General features: G+C 35.6%; 1 protein-coding gene across 1 annotated transcript in view; it reads left to right on the top strand.

The window, feature by feature from the left end:
* LOC115518461 (spliceosome-associated protein CWC27 homolog) overlaps positions 1-21,292 on the top strand; it is a 195,655-nt gene that overhangs the window by 155,594 nt on the left and 18,769 nt on the right. Inside the window, exons 13-14 of the mRNA XM_030321943.1 lie at positions 6,444-6,553; positions 10,610-10,713. Of these exons, the coding sequence (XP_030177803.1) occupies positions 6,444-6,553; positions 10,610-10,713 (214 nt within the window). The remainder of the gene's footprint in view (positions 1-6,443; positions 6,554-10,609; positions 10,714-21,292) is intronic.

Raw genomic sequence — 21,292 nt, forward strand, 5'->3', positions numbered from 1 at the left:
TTATTATGGGAATTTTTCAAAAATTTCCTTGAAGTACAAGATCCAGATATATTTAAAATAATTTATAAGCAGCCTTACTAACAGTTTCTGACACTGTTTCTGATCATTTGATAAGCTTTTTTTTTTTAAAATCAATGAATGTACAGCTACTTGGAGCTGTTAGCTCCTTGAGCTCTAGTCCTGAGACAGGGGACGGAATGAGCTCTTATCTATCTATAAAATGAGATTTGTAGATGGATACCACTGGTTCTTCATCTAAGTAACCGCAGTTGACCATTCCTTTATGTTCAGAACAAAAAGGTTTCACAAAAGAGATTCAAGTGGAGCAAGGATTAAGTTTCTGACTAGCCCTTAGGGGAAGGCTTAGAGGCATTCTTTATAACATGCAGGAACTGAAGTACAGTACTTAACTTAGATCGTCACCTTCACTAAGAGTCAGAACACAAGTTTTAGCCCAGGCTCTGCTGCTGATCTCCCTGGGAGACTGGCTGCGTAACTTCACTTACATTAACATTGGTTACCTCACCTATAAAGGGAGAAGTTAGATGAGAAGATCCTCAAAGCAGCTTCCAGCTCTGGTGCTCTAGTAAACTGATGCTCCAGTACTAAACTGATGGCTACCGTGATGTTGGACACTCTCCTCACCAAAACGTTTCATGTATATTACCTAGTTTTATCTCAGAGACAGCAAAGATATTTTATTCTAACACTACAACATAGGTAAGCTTTAAGCCCTCTAAGGAATCAGCAAGTTGATACTAAAAATCAGTAACTTGATTTCTTAACTATTTCACATATCTTATGTGAATTTTTTATGTTTTATCTTACGTTCATTTTACCTTTTCCATTACATTATAGAATGAAAAGCTTGTTATCATTTATGTTTTAAATATCTTTTATAGCATTTCTCAGAATGCCCACCATGTTAGAGACACTTAGTAAAATTTTGTTTTCCGGATTGAAGTTTTTTTTTTTTTTAATTTTTTTTTTCAACGTTTATTTATTTATTTGGGACAGAGAGAGACAGAGCATGAACAGGGGAGGGGCAGAGAGAGAGGGAGACACAGAATCGGAAACAGGCTCCAGGCTCTGAGCCATCAGCCCAGAGCCTGACGCGGGGCTCGAACTCGAACTCACGGACCGCGAGATCGTGACCTGGCTGAAGTCGGACGCTTAACCGACTGCACCACCCAGGCGCCCCGGCTCCGGATTGAAGTTTTAATTGAACTCAGTAGGGCACAGCGTTGGCCTTTCGTATCATACCTGGGCTTAAATCCCAGCTTTACCATATTCTAATTCCTGTTTCCTCATATGGTTTATAGACACTTCATAATCAAAGCATCTTAGCATGGTGCCTAACTATAGCCTTTAGTAAATGTTCTTTTTCCCCACTATTCTTTATTCCTATTTTTCAGCATGTTTTGTAGAAATTTCAGTTAATGACAAATAGTCATCATACTATGTCATTATTATTTATGATTTATCATCCACTGTATATTGAGATTTATAAGAAAAGTAAAAGAACAGTCTGTATTTAGAGAAACTAAATTTTTCAAACTCCTCATGTATTTTATTAGCCAGTTTTATGTCACTAAAATCATCCAGTCACTTATTCAATTTTTGTTTATTCAGGGGGATTCAAGCACATGAGAAATGAATGTGCTACTTCCTGTTCTGGCAACATGGACTGAGCACAGAACTTGCTTCTTCTTCAAATATATAGAAACACTGGATAAAATATGATCAAGCCCAATTTAAATACTTAGCTAAGCTTGAAAGAGAGAAAGAGAAGATAAGAAAAAAAGAAAAGCCCTGGGTACTAGAAACAAAGGGGAGGTGTAACCAGAGCATTAAGTGGGCAAGCTGATACTGTAGTTGCTCAGGGGCATATTGGAACCAGATGTAGGCTCTACTAGCTAGAATGTGGGGTTTTTATCTAAGACATGGACAGCAATGTGGCCTTGGGTCAAGAGAAATGGGAACTAGAAAAACTGTCCACCTGGTCGGGAAGGCCACAATGAAGCTTATCATTTTTCAGAGCTACCTGTGGGAGGAGTCTCACAAAAAATCAAAACTCTAAACCTCTACCAGGCATGGCTACAAAGTTTGAGTACACACTAGCTATATGGTACAGGAATCCTAAGCCAAGAAATTAATTTAAAAAAGAATGACTTCAGACCAATGGAACCCCTAAATTGCCTGGTAGAAACAAATGTGAAAGTTCTCTGTAGAAATTCTTACACAATCCTGCGGTGCCTAGGATTCCTATGGAGCATGATGGAGATGAAGCTCTAGCTCAAGATAAACTCACAATCAAAAATTAGAAAACACAGAGAGAAATGATAAGCCTAAGAAGAGAGAAAGAAGACATAACAGAAAGATACCCAAGAAGAATCTGAAAGATACAATATAAAAAGTGTATTTTAAATAATTAAAAGAGATTTTTAAATCATGAAATATCATAATAAAAGACTAAGGCTATCACTGGGGCTCTTGGGTTACTTAGTCGGTTATGTGTCTGACTCTGGATTTCGGCTCAGGTCATGATCTCATGGTTCATGAAATCGAGCCCCACGTTGGGCTCCATGCTGACAGCACAAAACCTGCTTGGGATTCTCTCTCTCCTTCTCTCTCTCTGCCCCTCCCCTGCTCACGTCCCCTCTCTCTCTCTCTCTCTCTCTCTCTCTCTCTCTCTCTCTCTCTCAAAATACATAAATAAACCTAAAAAAAGAAAATACTAAGGCTATCAAAAGAGCAGGTGAATTTGAAGAACAAAATAGAATATCTAAAAAATACATATATAATTATTAAAATCAATGGCTCAGTTTATGTCTTAAAACTAAAAACTTAGGGGCGCCTGGGTGGCGCAGTCGGTTAAGCGTCCGACTTCAGCCAGGTCACGATCTCGCGGTCCGTGAGTTCGAGCCCCGCGTCAGGCTCTGGGCTGATGGCTCGGAGCCTGGAGCCTGTTTCCGATTCTGTGTCTCCCTCTCTCTCGGCCCCTCCCCCGTTCATGCTCTGTCTCTCTCTGTCCCAAAAATAAATAAACGTTGAAAAAAAAAATATATTAAAAAAAAAAAAAAAAAAACTTAAAACAGTTTATGTCTTAGATACAACTAAACAAAGAATTAGTGAACTGAAATATAAAACTAAGGAAATTATTCAGAGTATACCACTGGCAAGTCAAAATGAAAAATTAACGTTCTGTGATTATTCATAGTTGATCATATTATAAAGAGAAGTACTTTATAGTAATGTGATATAGTCAGTTAGGAAATATAAGAGTTGACCAGATTTTTCACACAGTTGGGTTTGGGCAGCAAATGTTACTGTGTTAGAAAATCTCTTATCAGTTGCATTTCTATACACCAATAATGAAGCAACAGAAAGAGATATCAAGGAATAGATCCCATTTAAAATTGTACCAAGAATCATAAAATACCTAGGAATAAACCTAACCAAATAGGTAGAAAATCTGTACACTGAAAACTAGAGAAAGCTTATGAAAGAAATTAAAGAAGACAGAAACGAATGCAAGAACATTTCATGCTCAGGGAAGATAAGAACAAATATTGTTAAAATGTTGATACTACCAAAAGCAATCTATACATCCAATGCAATCCCAATAAAAATAGTACCAGCATTCACAGAGCTAGAACAAATGATCCTAAAATTTGTATGGAACCACAAAAGACCCTGAATAGCCAAAGTAATATTGAAAATGAAAACCAAACCTGGAGGCATCACAATCCTGGACTTCACACTCTATTACAAAGCTGTAATCATCAAGACAGTATGGTATTGGCACAAAAAGAGACACATAGACCAATGGAATAGAATAGACAAACCAGAAATGGACCTACAAATGTATGGCCAAATGATCTTTGACAAAGCAGGAAAAAGTATCCAGTGGAAAAAAGACAGTCTCTTTATCAAATGGATAGGAAAACTGGACAGTGACATGCAGAAAAATGAAACTGGACCACTTTCTTACACCATACACAAAAATAAATTCAAAATAGATAAAGACCTAAATGTAACACAAAAACCATCAAAATCCTAGAAAACAGGCAACAACTTCTTTGATCTTGCCCACAGCATCTTCTTACATGTCTTCGAAGACAAGGGAAATAAAAGCAAAAATGAACTATTGGGACTTCATCAAGGTAAAAAGCTCCTGCACAGCTAAGGAAACAATCAACAAAACTAAAAGGCAACCAACAGAATGGGAGAAATGTTTGCAAATGACATATCAGATAAAGGGTTAGTATCAAAAATCTACAAAGAACTTAACGAACTCAACACCTGGAAAACAAATTATCCAGTGAAGAAATGGGCAGAAGATATGAGTAGACACTTTTCCAAAGACATCCAGATGACCAACAGACACATGAAAAGATGCTCAATAGTGTAATCGTAAGGGAAATACAAATCAAAACCACTTTGAGATACCACCTCATACCAGTCAGAGTGGGTAAAATTAACAACTCAGGAAACAACCGATGTTGGTGAGGATGTGGAGAAAGGGGAACCCTCTTGCACTGTTGGTGGAAATGCAAACTGGTGGAGCCACTCTGGAAAACAGTGTGGAAGTTCCTCAAAAAATTAAAAATAGAATTACTCTACAACCCAGCAATAGCACTACTAGTAATTTATCCAAAGGACACAAGAGTACTGATTCATAGGGGCACATGTACCCCAATGTTTATAGCAGTGGTATGAACAATAGCCAAATTATGGAAAAAATCCAAATGTCCATCAACGGATGAATGGATAAAGAAGATGTGTGTGTGTGTGTATACACACACACACACACACACACACACACACACACACACAAACACAATCAAACACAATGGAATACCACTCGGTGGTAAAGAAAGAATGAAATCTTGCTGTTTGCAACAACGTGGATGGAACTGGAGTGTATGATCCTAAGTGAAATAAGTCAGTCAGAAAAAGACAGTTATCCTGTTATCACTCACATGTGGAATTTGAGAAACTTAACAGAATACCATAGGAGAAGGGAAGGAAAAATAAGTTACAGAGAGGGAAGCAAACTATAAGAGACTCTTAAATTTGTTCTCTGTAAAACAAACTGAGAGCTGATGGGGGTGGAGGGTTGGGGAGGGACAGGGAAAATGGGTGATGAGTACTGAGCAAGGCACTTGTTGGGATGAGCACTGGGTGTTGTATGTAAGTGATGAACCATGGGTATCTATTCCTGAAGCCAAGACTATACTGTATATACACTCTATGTTCGCTAACTTGACAATAAATTATTTAAAAAAATGGGGAGCCTGGGTGGCTCGGTCAGTTGGGCGTCTGACTTCGGCTCAGGTCATGATCTTGCTTGGTTTGTGAGTTCAAGTCCCGCATCAGGCTCTGTGCTGACAGCTCGGAGCCTGGAGCCCCCTTCAGATTCTGTGTCTCCTCTCTCTGCCCCTCCCATGGTCATGCTCTGTCTCTCTGTCTCTCAATAATAAATAAATGTTAAAAAATAAAAATAAATAAGTAAAATAAAATAAATTATTTTTTAAAAAGATGTGAAATAAAAGTGTTGATACAGTCAAAAAAAAAAGAAAAAATCTCTTGAACAAAATAGCTAATTGTTAATACACTGCATGTTAATAACATTCTTAAAACTCTAACAAAAAAGCAAGCAGCAAACCAAGATTTGAGTAGAAAGATTACTTGCATTCTTGATTACATCAGCTCCTCTTGGTTTACCAGCCAAAAATAATAAGAGATAGGTTGTTGAGTGTTTGTTTTAAGTCACAAATTTTCATTAATTTGTGTGCATGTAAGTTAATGTAAAAAAAAATTTTTTTTTTTTTAGGCAAAACTCTGTTCTGTAAACCCAGATGTTAACTAATCTTCATAGGGAATTATTGCAGGATCAAATTTATAAATTGGTTTTCTAATTTCTAACTTAGTAACAATTATTTTTATCTGCTTCTGATTACGTCCTGAGTTATTTGCTAGATATATTAATTTTTCATGATGACATCAAATTGAACTTGTGTATTTGTTGTTGTTATTGTTGTTTTAACTGGGGAACAAAAGTGGTAGGTAATTGGAAAATCAACCAATACTGGAAGATTATATAAGGCAGGAGAATAATGTAAAATGGCATTGCTGAATTTTAGGAAAATCTTAATTATTTTTAAAGTGAGATAGCTAATTTTATAGTCAAACAAGTAAGAACTACAATAGTACAATATATAATGAAGATGTTTATAAAATTGGTTGCTAAATTAACACCAGTCACTTTCTAGTGTAGGTAATAGTTGTGGAGCTGGTGGCATTTATTGGTTTGATTTTTAAATGGGTGAGAACCAATCCCAGGTTTTGACCTCATCTTCTGTAATAAGCATAAATGTTAATATGAAACCACCCAGCATTTTTACTATTTATTCTAAGAACATTCTATTATTCTTCAGAAGAAGAAACTGCTCCTGACGGTGCTGTTGCAGAATACAGAAGAGAAAAGCAAAAGTATGAAGCTCTGAGGAAGCAACAGGCAAAGAAGGGAACTTCCCGGGAAGACCAGGTAATGTCACAAACCAAAATCCATATGTAATTCATTGCCTTTTAATTGTCTTTAACTGCTGCTAATGGAGCCTAATTTGATTGTACATTGGGAAAGCACTACCTCTTAAAAATGAAAAAGGATATATTCGTATAGGGTGGGATGACAAGGACCTTGGCCATTCATGTTCTTTCCAGACATTATAGGAAAAAGCCTAAAACTTTCAGGTTTCAACCTTGTGCTCCCATATCAAGCATAGGAATCTTGCAAAACCACATATTAAATGATGAAGCGATCTCTCCTAGCACAGTATCTTACACGCTGACTAGCCAACTCTGCTTGAAGTGGTACACTGCCTGTAAATAAGGCAATATTGTAAATAATATTGCAGAACTCTGCTTATTGTAAGTAATTTCTGAATCTTTAAGAATAAGATTGTTAGAAATAAGAAAAAACTATTTCAACAATTTGAAAATCAATTGTACACACCATATAACACTTAGCAATCGAAATAAATCTCCAGCAACCCTTCATATTGAAAAGCTAGGGTGAAGGCAAAAACCATTTATTTTTGGTGCTGCCATATATACATATATGTGTGTGTGTGTGTGTATGTACATATATATACATATACACATATACATATACATGTATATATATATGGCTAAATATGGCAGCACCAAAAATAAGTGGTTTTTGGTGTATATATGTATATATATTTGAGAACAAGCTATTTTAGGTGTATAAATAAAATGGGCAAAATAAAAGTAAATTAAAAAGCCCAAGTGTATTTGAATAATTTGAATAACTTAATATAATCAGGGACTATATTATAAATTGCACCTAATTACTGGTAAAGAAGGATCATACATCAGTACTTACCATGAAAATAACCATAGGGAAAGTTCAGTAAGAAATCAGGTATAGGAAATTGTAATTATAGAGAACTAATTTGAGCAATTTTCAAAAGAAATGACACATCAAATGAAATTAAGAAAAAGTACATTATTAACTTGATTTCATGGAGTCCAAAGCCCTTTGAATAGCAACTACAGTCAATTTACTACCAGAGATACCCTAGGGATCATTTTTTCATTCTTATTCGTTCTTCTTTTTTGCCTCCTAGCAAATAATTATTTAGAACCTACCGTGTACTAATCACTGTATTTGGTGTTAAACAAGGTGGACACATCCCTGTCCTCTTGGAGCTGTTAGGGAAAAGAGCCAGTTAAACAAGTAATGCCAATAAAAGAAGGTGAGCATTCTGACAGGTTAAGTATAGAGAACTATGTAAATGTGTAACAGTAGGACTAAACATGGACTAAGAATCTAGGAAGGCCTCCCTGAGAAAATGATTGGTCAGTTGAACTTTGAAAGTTGAATAGGAGACAGGTGGCCAGACAAAGGAAGAGTATATAAGAAATGTTGGATCTCTTTGCAAAGAACTATGAAAGATGATAAGTATGGACTATACCAAACTAAAAGAAAGATGATGCTGGAGAGGGAAGCAGAAACCAACTCATGCAAGGCACTTTTGAGCTATACTAAGAAATTTATATTTACCCTAAGGGCAGAGGGGAGCCATTGAAAGAAGGAGATGACATAATCTCATTTGCACTTTGGGAAGATTCCTCCAATCTGGCTGTGGCATAGAGACTATACTGGACCCAGAGCAGGACTAGAGGTGTAGAGGCCAGTTGAAGAGACTCTTCTGTGTAGGTATGCATGCATGAAGTTTGCCAAGGCAGGACCTCTTCAAAACAGTTTCCTCCTACTAGGAAGACTCTCACTGTGTTGAAGAGCCATGCTGTAAGTAGTTAGCCATTCACTCCCTCAGAAGACCCACTCCCCTAGAGATGCTGAACAGAAATGCCCCTATGCAAATCCTATCTTCTTCACCATATGTTGTGCCCCATTATTTTTGTGACGTTTGCTTTACTGCCTAGTGTCTTCTGCCTTTAGAACGCAGCTAGAAAAAGTTCAATCACAAATATAGGAGAAGCTAAGAAAGGCCAAGAGGATGTTTTGTTACAGTCCTCTTTCTTTGAGCAAATGCCAGTAGCACATTAATTGGCCCTAAAAACAGACTGCCTTGCCACTTTCAAAACTCAAGGAAAAAGATCTAGGTCTAGCATAATTTTCTAGGAAGCTTTTAAATTTCATTCCACTAAGAAGTCTCCTTTGTTTTCATTTTTCTTTATGTTTTTGGAAAAGACATTTCCAAGTGTACAAAGGTCCACCATTAAAAAAATTAATGGGGTTTACTTTTAAGCTATAGATAGACACAGAAATACACTTTTAGAGATATATTTTATATCACATATATATAGATATATAAGCTCGTACACATACACAAAAATAAAAAACACCTAAAAAGCCTTGAAGGATATATACCAAAATGTCAAAACTTGTTATTCTTAGTGATGGAATAATAGATAATTTTGTTCTGCTTCTCCTTATTTTCTAATATTTCTAAATTAAACTTTTCCTTATTATAAAGCAAATATAAGAAAAGTTTGTAAGCAAAAGGGTTTTCTTTTAACAAATAAGTTTTAAAAACAAGGGATGCCTTCTTTTTTTGTTAACACTGTTTGAAGAGCTTAATCTTTTAATTACTACTCTGAAAACAGACAAAATACCTAACCCCAATGCACTAGGAGCCCTCTGAATGCCCGTGAGGATATTCTGTAGGAATTTAGTGTTTCCCCCAAAACTTGTCTCATTTCCAAGTGGACGCTATGGTAATGTGTATATTTTCATCTGTTGTGCATGTGGGCATTAAAATTTCCAGAACTTATAAAGTATATAAGGCACTTTCACTATCATTTCTAGCAGTAACTGCCTTTATTTCTTGTACCATCTGTCTTTATTGAGCTTCAGTTCTAGACCACCAAAACCTTCTTAATTTTTCCATGAACTGTGGTCTCAGTGGTATTTCTTAGATAAATTACAGAGCCTAGCAATTTATTGTGATGCCGTATTGTACTTGTTATTCACATACTGAACTATCATACCTCTGTTTCCTTGTGAAATATGAGTATTTTAATACTGAATTCAGTGTGCTAGTCTCTTAATTAGTCATTTGATTTTTTTGGACAGGTAGTACTTCACCCCATTTCACAAGTATTTACTTTTTTAAACTGTAGAATAAAAATATTTTTTCCAGCTTTTGTTCTCTACTCATATTCTGGAGGTAAGCTGAGTATTAATTACAAAACTATAGACACTTGTTGTTTGTTACCTGCAAAGGACATGGGAGACAAACAAGAACCACAGAAATCATGCCCTTTTCTTAAAAATCTACTGAACATGGTATTTACGTCCCACTTCTTTAACAACAGAATGTAATGCTCTTGTATATAATTTTTAACAATGTAATACTATATTCATTACTTTTTACAAAATATATCTAGTTCATTACTGATAGATATTAACATGTTTTCATTTTTCCATTTGTAGGAATATGGCTGCAGTGTACATCTTTTCCATAAGCCATTTTCTGTTTCATACTATTTTTCTTCATGTATTCCCAGGATTGAAGTGATTGAGTCAAAGGGAATGATCACCTTAAAGTTTTGACAAATTTAAATAGCTTTTTAAAATATCACTCCAATTTACCCATCTTCCACCAGTTAATGTGTTTATTCATTTTACCTTCCTTGCCATTGATATTTTTACATTTTTGGAAATTTGTTCAATGACAAATACTATTTGTTATTGGTGTTTTATTTTGTGATTTCTCATATTTTAGTGAAGTAGCTCCTTGTCTTGTGGACCTTAAAAATTAGTCATTAACAAGCATGCATTTTAAAGTTTAAGTGTCTTCTATATAAGCAAACTTATGTTCCCCAAATCAGAAACTGTCACATATGCCTGAGGGAAAATGTCAGTGCAAACGTAAACAGGGCATTGTCGAGGTTTATAGAATAATCACTGCTTGAGTTTTGTTATTTTCCTTCAAAATTAAAAATTCATCTAAGTCTTAGTGTTTCAAATTTTTTCTACCAAATTTCAGTGTCTCTTCTAAAATTACATTTATCCTTATCAGAAAACTTAGCCATGTAATCATTATTTCAGACCCTGGCGCTGCTGAACCAGTTTAAATCTAAACTCACTCAAGCAATTGCTGAAACTCCTGAAAATGACATTTCTGAAGCAGAAGTAGAAGATGATGAAGGATGGTAAGGGCTTTGATTTCTCTGTATTAACCATGAACAAATAGGCTCAGAGCAGAGGTACTATTAGAATATTAGGACATTTCCACTATGTCGTCTTCTCCCCTCACCCCCAGACTTCACCTTTAATCACACCTTCATCATTATAGAGCCTCAGCATCTTTTGACTTCATTTCACTTCCATAAGCATTTATTGAGTGCTTGGTGTGTTCCCAGTATTGTGCTAGCCAGTGGAAAATATACAAGACATATATGATACTCTCCCTGTCCTAAATAACTTTCTAATATTGTAGAAAAGATAAGAGTCACATTAAACAGCTAGAAAGCAGCCTCAAAAGATTCTAAATCATTTATTTTTTACACTTTCCCACAAACATTTTAGGACTCAGTAATACATTTCATAATCCTACTAAGTTCCTCTTAAAATTTATGACCTACAGGATCCTAGCAATCATACACAGTCAACTTATTTTTTCTTTGGCTGTTTTTCAGCTTTTTAAGACACTGATAAGAAATAAAGGAATTAATGACTTGTACATGTCCTGTGCTTAACACTTTATCCTATACTGGCAAAAAGGAAAAAAAAAAAGGAATAAGAATTGTGCTTTCCCTTATCACACTCCTCTGTCCTCCAGTTGACTTCACATGTAGTATATTAGGACTCCCCACACCTAACTGCCCTCACCTCCCACTACACCCTGGCTCAAGCACATTACTGCAAGCAAGCCAAAGGGTCACCCCCCACATATGACTCACCCTCTGGAGCCTCTGAACTGTCACATGTGCCATTACCCCAACCCAGAATCATAGCCTCACTCCTCTCTGCCAGACGGCATCTCTCTCCTATTTCAAAACTGCTCAACACTCCCATCCTCCAGGAAACCAGTCAGCAAGATTTGTTGAGCACTCACAAATCTAGAGGGTGGAGGAAAGAGGGCTGGGACACACATTTAAAAAGACATAAAAACACTTATTAAGAAAACATTTAAGCAAGTAGGATTCTGCAACTATATACAACTTTAATCAAAAGGACTGAGGGGATGATGATTTGAATGGAATGAATCCTACCTCCCCTAGGACCCTGAAATGCTTATATATTTCTCAAAATATAATTTCTGTACGATCTAGGTTATGCACTTTTTTTTTTAACCCTGAGAGTCTTTTAATTGGTTTCTATTACTTATATGTACTTATTTATACTTAAATGCAAAGTTGCTTAAAGGCAGAAGCTGGCTCCTCCCACAGTTGTGTGCCAAAGGTGAAGGCTCAGTGAGTGTTGACTGACCCTTAGAGATAAATGCACATTACATAGAAGAATTTTCTGTTTTTTTATATGACTGGACAGGTTTAGTTTTATTTTGGATTCCCTGAATGTCTCAAAATATCTTTCAAATGTTTTGGGTTCAGCCACCACACAAAAAAATGTTTTGCCAAGTCCTCTTCCCCTTATTTTTGAATCCATATGCATTTTTTAAGGAAACATGATCCATGTGTTTCTGATTCATTTACACTTAACTCATCAAGATGATGTTTTGTAAGAGCAGTTTGATGCCCAATAAGTTTTTTTAACCTTTTTATAAGCCATTTAAGTCCTTTTTTATTGAACAGGAAAGTCACCAACAAATTTAGACCCAGAAATTTCATTTGAAACTCATAACACACAGGATTCAAATTTACTTTTAACTTGGCAAGACCATTTAACTTCCCAAGGTTCTTCCGAGCCACTTGGTTCCGAATTCTCTCACTGTGAATTCCTCATTAGCTGCAGATGTCAATCAGTGTTTTTAAAATTGTCATTCTTGCTTTTGATGTGATTTCACAGTACAATCTATGTTCTAACATCCTCATTAGAAAGTAAACAAATGGGAGAACTTTACCAGATGGTAAAATCGCTGGTCAGTGATGTTGACCAGTTCTCCATTTGGGGAACAAAACTAAGTGGAAAAGGAAGGGTAAGTATGTTAAAGACTTACCAGGTCTTCCGGGGGTTCATTTCTACTTTCAATTACAGTCTCCTAAACAGAAAGTCAGAACTATACACTATGTACCTACACATTTTTTGTATTTGTTTTATCTAACATCTAGTAAAAAATACCTTTAGTGTTTCAAGGCACTACACAGAATCATACAGAATACATGGGACTATTTTATTGCAATATAGACTATTGAAATTTTGTAACCTGATAAGCAACAACATCCTGTCTGTTCATAAATACACCCGTTCAAGTTTATCAGGTCTCTAGTGATTTAGACCATCACTCATAAAGTATATTCCACTCAGAAAAGAAGTCTTATATTAAAAGTGATTTATGGCAAATATTATGAGTGCATGGCATGTGCATGTGTGTTATGCATAAATTACATGGTTACCAGACTATTTTGTAGGTCACGGTTACCGCTTTTCTAAGAAGTGAAAGACAGCCAGTACTGTACTACACTGTCAAGGTCTGTTATCTGAGGTAAAATGATTGCTTCTCAGACATTTTTATGTGTCCGCATGAGTGACCACACATTGAGGGATCATTTTCATTTTCTGTCAAGATAGAAACCATTACCAATTTGTTATGTTTTCTTTTACTTGGCAAACTTTCGGTTCGCATTTTTGGCTAAGCTGCTGTATTGGCATGGTATACAACAGACATTTGGGTACCATTCAGCAGCATTCTACTTTTTTATGCAAAAAAAAAAAAAAAACAGTGGGAGGGGGAAAAGAAAAGAAATATGATTCTATTGTAAACACTGTATATGGTGTTTGATAATTACTCCCAGATTTCACTGTCTAACAAGGCATTTAAAGAAGTGTTATTAGTAGATCTAAGCTGAAATGCATGATAGAAATTTTTCACTCAAAATTATTAAGATTCTTCCTTTGTTGGGATATATACTGCCAGTATTTGGTGGCAGTGATGGCTCCCAGACTCCAGTGTAGCAGCTAAAGTAGCCTCTTTGCCACTACATTCCTTCTTCCCACAGCATCACACTCTTATAGCTATAGAATCTTTCTTCAAGCATGGGTTTTATAAAACCATTAGATACATGGCAGGAATCATCAGCGACCAGATTCATATGACCATGTGGATGAGGTCCATATGCCATTTTGGGTTTGGTTAGATAAAGCTTGGTTAGCTCCCAAAAAAGTTTTGTGAGAGCTGTTTCTGACAAGATAGAAGAGAGACATAAAAAAGAAAGCCACCTGCTCCTACAGAACAAAATCAGCATTCCAAGGAGAGGAGAAAAGTTAAATCTATGAGAGTAGAATGTGATCTTGTGAACATTTAACTATTTACTACTATGTTCCATTCAAATGTTTTTCCAGGTTAATCTAAGATTAACCTAATACTTTGCAACAAATATATATGATAAAATAATAAACCATATAAAGGTCTATCTGCCTTCCTCCCTCCTCTTCTCATCTCTCTCCCCTCCACCACTTTCTCATAGTACGTACAGTATTCAGTATTCTAAGAATTAGAGAATAATTATTTTTACTATATAAAGAAAAGATGTTCACTATACCAAAACCAGATTACGGACACCTCAAAAAAAGTAAATAATAATCACCTGTGATCCCCAACTCAACAATAAATATCATTAATTTATACACTTCCAGATATTTTTATGCCCATGCACATTTTAGGCAGAAATGAAATCATATAATGCTATAATCTTATAACTTGCTTTCAGCTTTTAGCAATATATAGCAAATATAGAAAAGTAAATACTTTTCCTTGCCATACATAATTTTATGATTAATTTTTATATTTTTGTATTAGGCCACATAGTATGCCATTATAAAATAAACCACAGTTTCCTTGATCAGCCCCATGTTTTTGGATATTTAGGCTCTTTCCAGTTTGTTTTTTTAGTGTTTTTTTTTTTTTGTTTATTTAATGTTTTGTTTATTTGTTTTAAAGTTTATTTTTGAGACAGAGAGAGACAGAGCATGAGTGAGGGAGGGGCAGAGAGAGAGAGGGAGACAGAGAATCCGGAGCAGGCTCCAGGCTCTGAACTGTCAGCACAGAGCCCGATGCAGGGCTTGAACTCACGGACTGTGAGATCATGACCTGAGCCAAAATCAGACACTTAACCAACTAAGCCACCCAGGCACCCCTCCAGTTTACATGTATTATACACAACACTGTAATGAACATCCATGTATCTTCATCATTGCCAGTTTTCTCCAGATCAATTTCCAAAACTGGAATTCCTTAGTCAGTGGGTATGCATATTAGGCTTCTGCTAAATATTTTCATGGCCCTCCCAAAATGTCATTCCAGTCTATACTCCCAAATATCATTTTTATGACTTGCTTTTAGGGCTGTTAGAATCTCAAGAATTAATTAAGGTACTTTGCAGTACTTACTGAAAGAGAATAACGTTTCCAAAAACATGTTTTGCCTTTGTAAAGTTTTTAAAAATACACAGTCTGGTTTGCTTCTGTTTTTAATAAAACTAGTACACATTTCATCATAACTCTTCAAGATCCTCAGGTTTAAATGGTTTTGTTCTTGGTTCTGAAAAAATTATCCTTCTAAGATAATCTTATTGGTTAGGACTTTTGGATCTGGATTCTTTTTTTGTTTTTGTTTTTCAGTTTTATTACTGCACCTTGGCTTGCATTAAAAATCACTTTGTCCATCAGTCATTGTTTGTGCTAGAGATTAGAGTTTGAGAACCAGATTTAGCATGAGGTAGTTTTCAAGTGTTCTTCAGGAGTTAGCATAGCATAGAAGCAATAAAAACCAGTTGTCTGAGTATTCAAAACTGTGAAAATTTAATAATGCAGATGTAAAAGAAAGTATTGACTGTTAGGTCCATTCAGACCTCATTATAAGATACCGTTAAAGGACATAGCTTCACTTCATTGGCAAAGCTTTAAATACTTTTTATATACAATAAATACTGTAATTTGTATGAGGTTTATCATGTATTGAGTGAAGGGTACAATGACTACAAAGGAACATTGTAATTATAGTCTCCACTTCATTCAATCAGGACTTTGCCAAGCATGGATAACAAGTCAGTGTAGACAAACCCAAATACAGGTATAAGGACAGATGCTGTGAGAATAATGAAAACTCACATTAGCCAAGCAAGAGATCTTCTTTACCCATTTAGCATTAGCCAAGACAGCAGGTCTCACATTTTTTTCTCTGGACCCCTTTATACTCTTAAAAATTGGGGCACCTGGGTGGCTCATTTGGTTGAGCGTCCGACTTCAGCTCAGGTCATGATCAGAGTCCGTGAGTTCAAGCCCCACGTCGGGCTCTATGCTGACAGCTCAGAGCCTGGAGCCTGCTTCAGATTCTGTGTCTCCCTCTCTCTCTGCCCCTCCTCCACTCATGCTCTCTCTCTCTCTCTCTCAAAAAGTAAATAAAAATTAAAAAAAATGGTTTTAATTATAAAAATTAGTGAGGACTCCAAAGAGCTTTGATTTGTATGGAATATATCTATTGATATTTACCTTACTAGAAATTAAAACTAAAGAATGAAATCACTTAAAAATAATAATAAACCCATTTCATGTTAACATAAATAAAAATTGTATGAAGAACCATTATATTTTCATAGGAGAAAATCTAGTGAGAAAAGTGCCATTGATTTACCTTTTTTTTTTTTAATTTACCTCTTTTTTGCATATCTCCCAATGTCTGACATAACAGAAGCAGCCGGATTCTCATATCTTCTTCACTGTCTTTTTTAAAAATTTTTTTTATGTTTGTTTATTTCTGAGACAGAGACAGAGCATGAGTGGGGGAGGGGCAGAGAGAGAGGGAGACAGAGAATCAGAAGCAGGCTCCAAGCTCTGAGCTGTCAGCACAGAGCCCGATGCGGGGCTCGAACTCACAAACCATGAGATCATGACCTGAGCTGAAGTTGGTTGCTCAACCGACTGAGCCACCCAGGCGCCTCTTCTTCACTCTGTTTTGATCCCACACATCATGTACTCTCTCAAAAATTCCACCGTGAATTCATAAGGATAAGAATGAAAATGAAAAAAGACAATGTTTTAATATTCATACTAAAATAATTTTGACAATAGAGACACAGCGATCCTCAAGTCACAGTTTGAGAACTGATGGACTAAAGCATCTTTAGTCATTGTGTGTGTCATGATGATTCTTTTTGTTAGATATAATAACCCACTTTATAAGTCCTGGGAAGCTTTATTCAACTTTGCCGTTTGTGATCCTTGTTCTCAAGGAGTACCAAAGTAGTGCTTTCTAATTAAATTTGGCCAGCCTATTGGCCGAGACCTGCTTACAACATAATTCTTACCATGCCCATAGCAACTCCAAACTGGCATTTAACTGCTCTTTTTTCTTTTTCAGAAATGTTTCATAATAGGCTTTTTAGAGTAGCTTTAGACTCACAGCAAAATTGAGCAGAAACTATAAAAAGTTCCCGTAATCCTCCCCCTCCCTTCCCTGCAACACACAGCCCTCTCAACTATCAATATCCCACACCGGAATGGTACATTTGTTACAAATGAAAAGCTTGTATTCACACATCATTATCTCTTAAAGGCCACAGTTTACATTAGGGTTCACTGTCAGTGATGTATATTCTATGGGTTTGGACAAATGTATAATGACATGTAGCCACCATTATAGTACCATACAGAATAGTTTCATTGCCCTAAAAATTCTCTATGTTCTGCTTATTCATCTCTCATCTTCCCACTAAGGCTGGCAACCATAGATGATTTTACTGTGTGCACAGTTTTGCCTTTTCCAGAATGTCATATAGTTGGGATCAGAGAGTATACAGCTTTTTTGGGTTGGCTCCTTTCACTTAGTAATATGCATTTAAGATTCGTCCATGAACTTCATGCCTTCATGGATCTTTTTTTAGTGCTGAATGATATTCCTTGTCTGTACGTAGCACAGTTTACTTATGCATTCACCTACTAAAGGACATCTCATCTACTTTCAAGTTTTGGCAAGCATGAATAAAGCTGCTATAAACATCCATGTGTAAGTTTTTGTATGGACATAAGTTTTAGGGCAAATACCAAGGAGAATAAATGCTATATCATATGGTAAGAGCATGTTTAGTTTTGTAAGAAACTGCCAATCACCCACAGTGGCTTGACCATTTTGCTTTCCCACTGCAATGAATGAGAGTCCCCATAGCTCCACTTCCTTACTGGAATTTGGTGTTCTCGGTGTTTTAGGTTTTGACCCTTCTGACAGGTGTGGAGTGGTATTTCATTGTTCTTTTAATTTGCAGTTCCTCAATGACCTATGATGTTGATCATCTTTCCACATGCTATTTGCCATCTCTGTACCTGCTTTTGTGAGGTGTCTGCTAAGGTTTTTTGCTCGCTTTTTAATCGAGTTGTTCATTTTCTTCTTATTGAGTTTTCAGAGTTCTTTGTATCTTCAGGTGTGTCTTTTGTAAATATTTTCTCCCAGTCTGTGGCTTTTCTCATTCTCTTGGTACTGTTTTCTACAGAGCAGAAGTTTTTAATTTCCATGAAATCCAGGTAATCCACTGTTTGTTTCATGGATCATGCCTTTGGTGTTGCATCTAATAGCCAAGGTCATCTAGGTTTTCTCCTATGTTATCTTCTAGGAGTTTTACACTTTTGCATATTGCATTTAGGTCTATGATCCATTTTTTAATTGAAATAAAATTAACATACAGTGTTATATTAGTTTCAGGTGTATGACATTTATCCAACAATTCTCTACATTACTCAGCACTCACCAGGACAAGTGTAATTCCCATCTGTCACCATACAACGTTATTACAGTATTATTGACTATATTCCCCATGCCGTACTTTTCATCTCTGTGCCTTATTTATTTTGGCCTATGATCCATTGTGAATTATTTTGTGAAGGCTGTGGGATCTGTGTCTAGATTTTTTTTTTTTTTTTTTTTTTTTTTTTTTTTTTTTGCTTGTGGAGTGTTTACATTTTCACAAACATTTTAGTTTTGGCAAGTCTGCAGTTACTTTTAATGTGCAATCTCATCATTTCTTTTATAACCAGCTGTTAAGTATATTTTTAGCCAATTATCAGTTATTCATCTTAATTAATAAGATTTGCAAAATAACTGACAGTAGAAATCACTTATACTTGACTTTAAAGTAAATATACATCCTTTTTATGCTTTTTGTTCATATTCTTCTACTGGTAGTAGGAGATAAAGGTGGTTCTGAATCCAACCAATTCATTCTATTTTTTATTAAAATTTTTAAATGATTTATTTATTTTTGAGAGACAGAGAGAGAGAAAGAGAATGTGTGCAAGCAGGTGAGGGGCAGAGAGAGAGGGAGACACAGAATCCACAGCAGGCTCCAGGCTCTGAGCTGTCAGCACAGAGCCCAATGCGGGGCTCGAACTCACAAACTGTGAGATCATGACCTGAGCCAAAGTCGGACACTTAACCGACCGAGCCACCCAGGCACCCCCCTCAACCAATTTATTCTTGAAACAGATATTTGCATGTGATATATTTCAGCTATCCTGCTAGGACCTTAATGCTATCTTCCCTCATTTAACCCTCATAGGGCTCATAGGTTAGGGACCAGCTATGGTGGGTTTGTTTCTTACAGCTCCACTAGAGAATCAGTATTATTCCCACTCTATAAATGAAGAAACTTAGACTCAGAAAGTTAGGTTATTTGCCCAAGATCACACAGTAATAAATAGTGAGGCTCTTGGTCACACTTAAGAGCCCCAGAATACCAATTTCTAGCACAGTGATTTTAACATGAAGTAATAAAAATGAGGGGTGGGGGAAATCAACTTGACTTTCAAAGACCTTTGATTCTAAATAATACTATCTGTCTTCTGGAGCTGGTTACAGCACATTTATCGTCCATTCTAATCTTTGGAATACTTTTCACATTCTTTTCAAGAAATGCACCACTATGGAGGCTCTGTATAATCCTACATATTGAATTATATTTTAATTATACAATGAGCTGTTAAATCAGACTGCCTGAACAAGTAACCTCTATTGCAAGCCTTAATTTCTTCACCTGTAAAGTGGAAATAACAATATCTACCTCAGGGTTATTATTAGAATTAAATGAGATAATTCGTGTAAAGTGGTTCTAAAGTTACAAAGTTCCTGACTCTAAGGAAATGCTCAGGAAATATTAGGTGTGAGAGAGGGAGAAGGGTGCATGGTACTGGGGTAATATTGGTAAGGCCTGACAAATTACTCAGTAAACACTCTAAATTAAATTGACAAATTGTTAGTTATACAGTTGTCTTGATGTAATAATATCAAAGAAAAATAATATATAAATAAAAGGCAAATGTTAATTTACCTCAGTTATGTTGTCTGTAACCTAGAAGGAATGTGGATATATTCATTAAATTTGCTAGCTGTGCATGATGGTTCTATTTTAAAATCTTTTGAGAAAAGGAGACAAGTATTATAAAGCAGATTCTTTAGCTGAATCTGATTATAAAATCCGAAGGCTTTTATAATAACTATAATAACTCTGAATATAATTTTATATAACTCTGAATCCAGAGTTTAGCTAATGTAAATTCAGCATCCATAGAGAAAGAGGAGGGGAGTAGACAAGATTACCTTTTTTATGCTGGGAATATATAGTCATACATCGTGGACTTGGACCGTCTCCAGAAACTTTTTTTTGTTTTTTGTTTTTTGGGGGTTTTTATAGCTGACAGCATTTTGAAACAGAGAAAGGCCTTTGTAGGCATAAGTAGTTCATTTCTATTGGGAAGAAGATTTAAGGAGCAAAGGTCCTTGGGATTAAACACATTGTAGTAAAAAAATCATTTCATAGTGGGAGTTACAGATAGCAACCAAGCCAGTACAAAATGAAAGCGGCCATTATACATAGGCAATCAAGAAAATAGGAACAAAAGTTCTATTACTTTAACCATATCTCAAAGTTAAATGATGTAGAAAAACCCAAGTACTAAGGTTCCAGGTGAAATTTTGTGAAAGAAGATGCAGAATTTGTACAGAGTTGTTTGTATTTCTAAAAATAAAATTTTTACAAATTTTTTAAATTGTTTTCAAAAATGTTTAATTTGTATCATTTTCTTTTAGAAAATTATTAGATGAAATCAATACTAATTGTCATATTGATTTTTCAAATAACCCACTTTGTGGTTATAATGCAATGTATATAAAAAAACATTGAAAAAGGACAGGAAATAAAAAATCATTAGTAATTTCATACCCTACAGAGAATCATCATTAATCCTTTTGTCTATACCTATATTACACTTTTCTCAAGAATGGAAAAATTTATTTGATTTTTCATTAGGAGTCTTTCATGAGTGAATAATCCAATAGTTATATATTTTGTAAGTCCACTGTTATCTCCTTAGGTTAAAGGAAGTGAAACTGTTAAGTATTTTTTTATAATTTACAAACAAGAAATTGCATAGTTCTTATTTGTTAATTTTGATGAATTTTCAAAATCGTACATACCCATGTAAACACCACCAAAACAAGACCTAGAACATTTACATCACCCCCAAAAGTTCCCTCATGCCCCTTTCAAACAGTTCCCTCCCCCAGATCATTGTAATTTTTGTCAGCTCAAGTGTGTCTTGATAACATCTTTGCTAGATTGCATTCCA

This window comes from Lynx canadensis, chromosome A1 (genome assembly GCF_007474595.2).
Source record: "Lynx canadensis isolate LIC74 chromosome A1, mLynCan4.pri.v2, whole genome shotgun sequence".
NCBI classification, from domain to species: Eukaryota; Metazoa; Chordata; class Mammalia; order Carnivora; family Felidae; genus Lynx; species Lynx canadensis.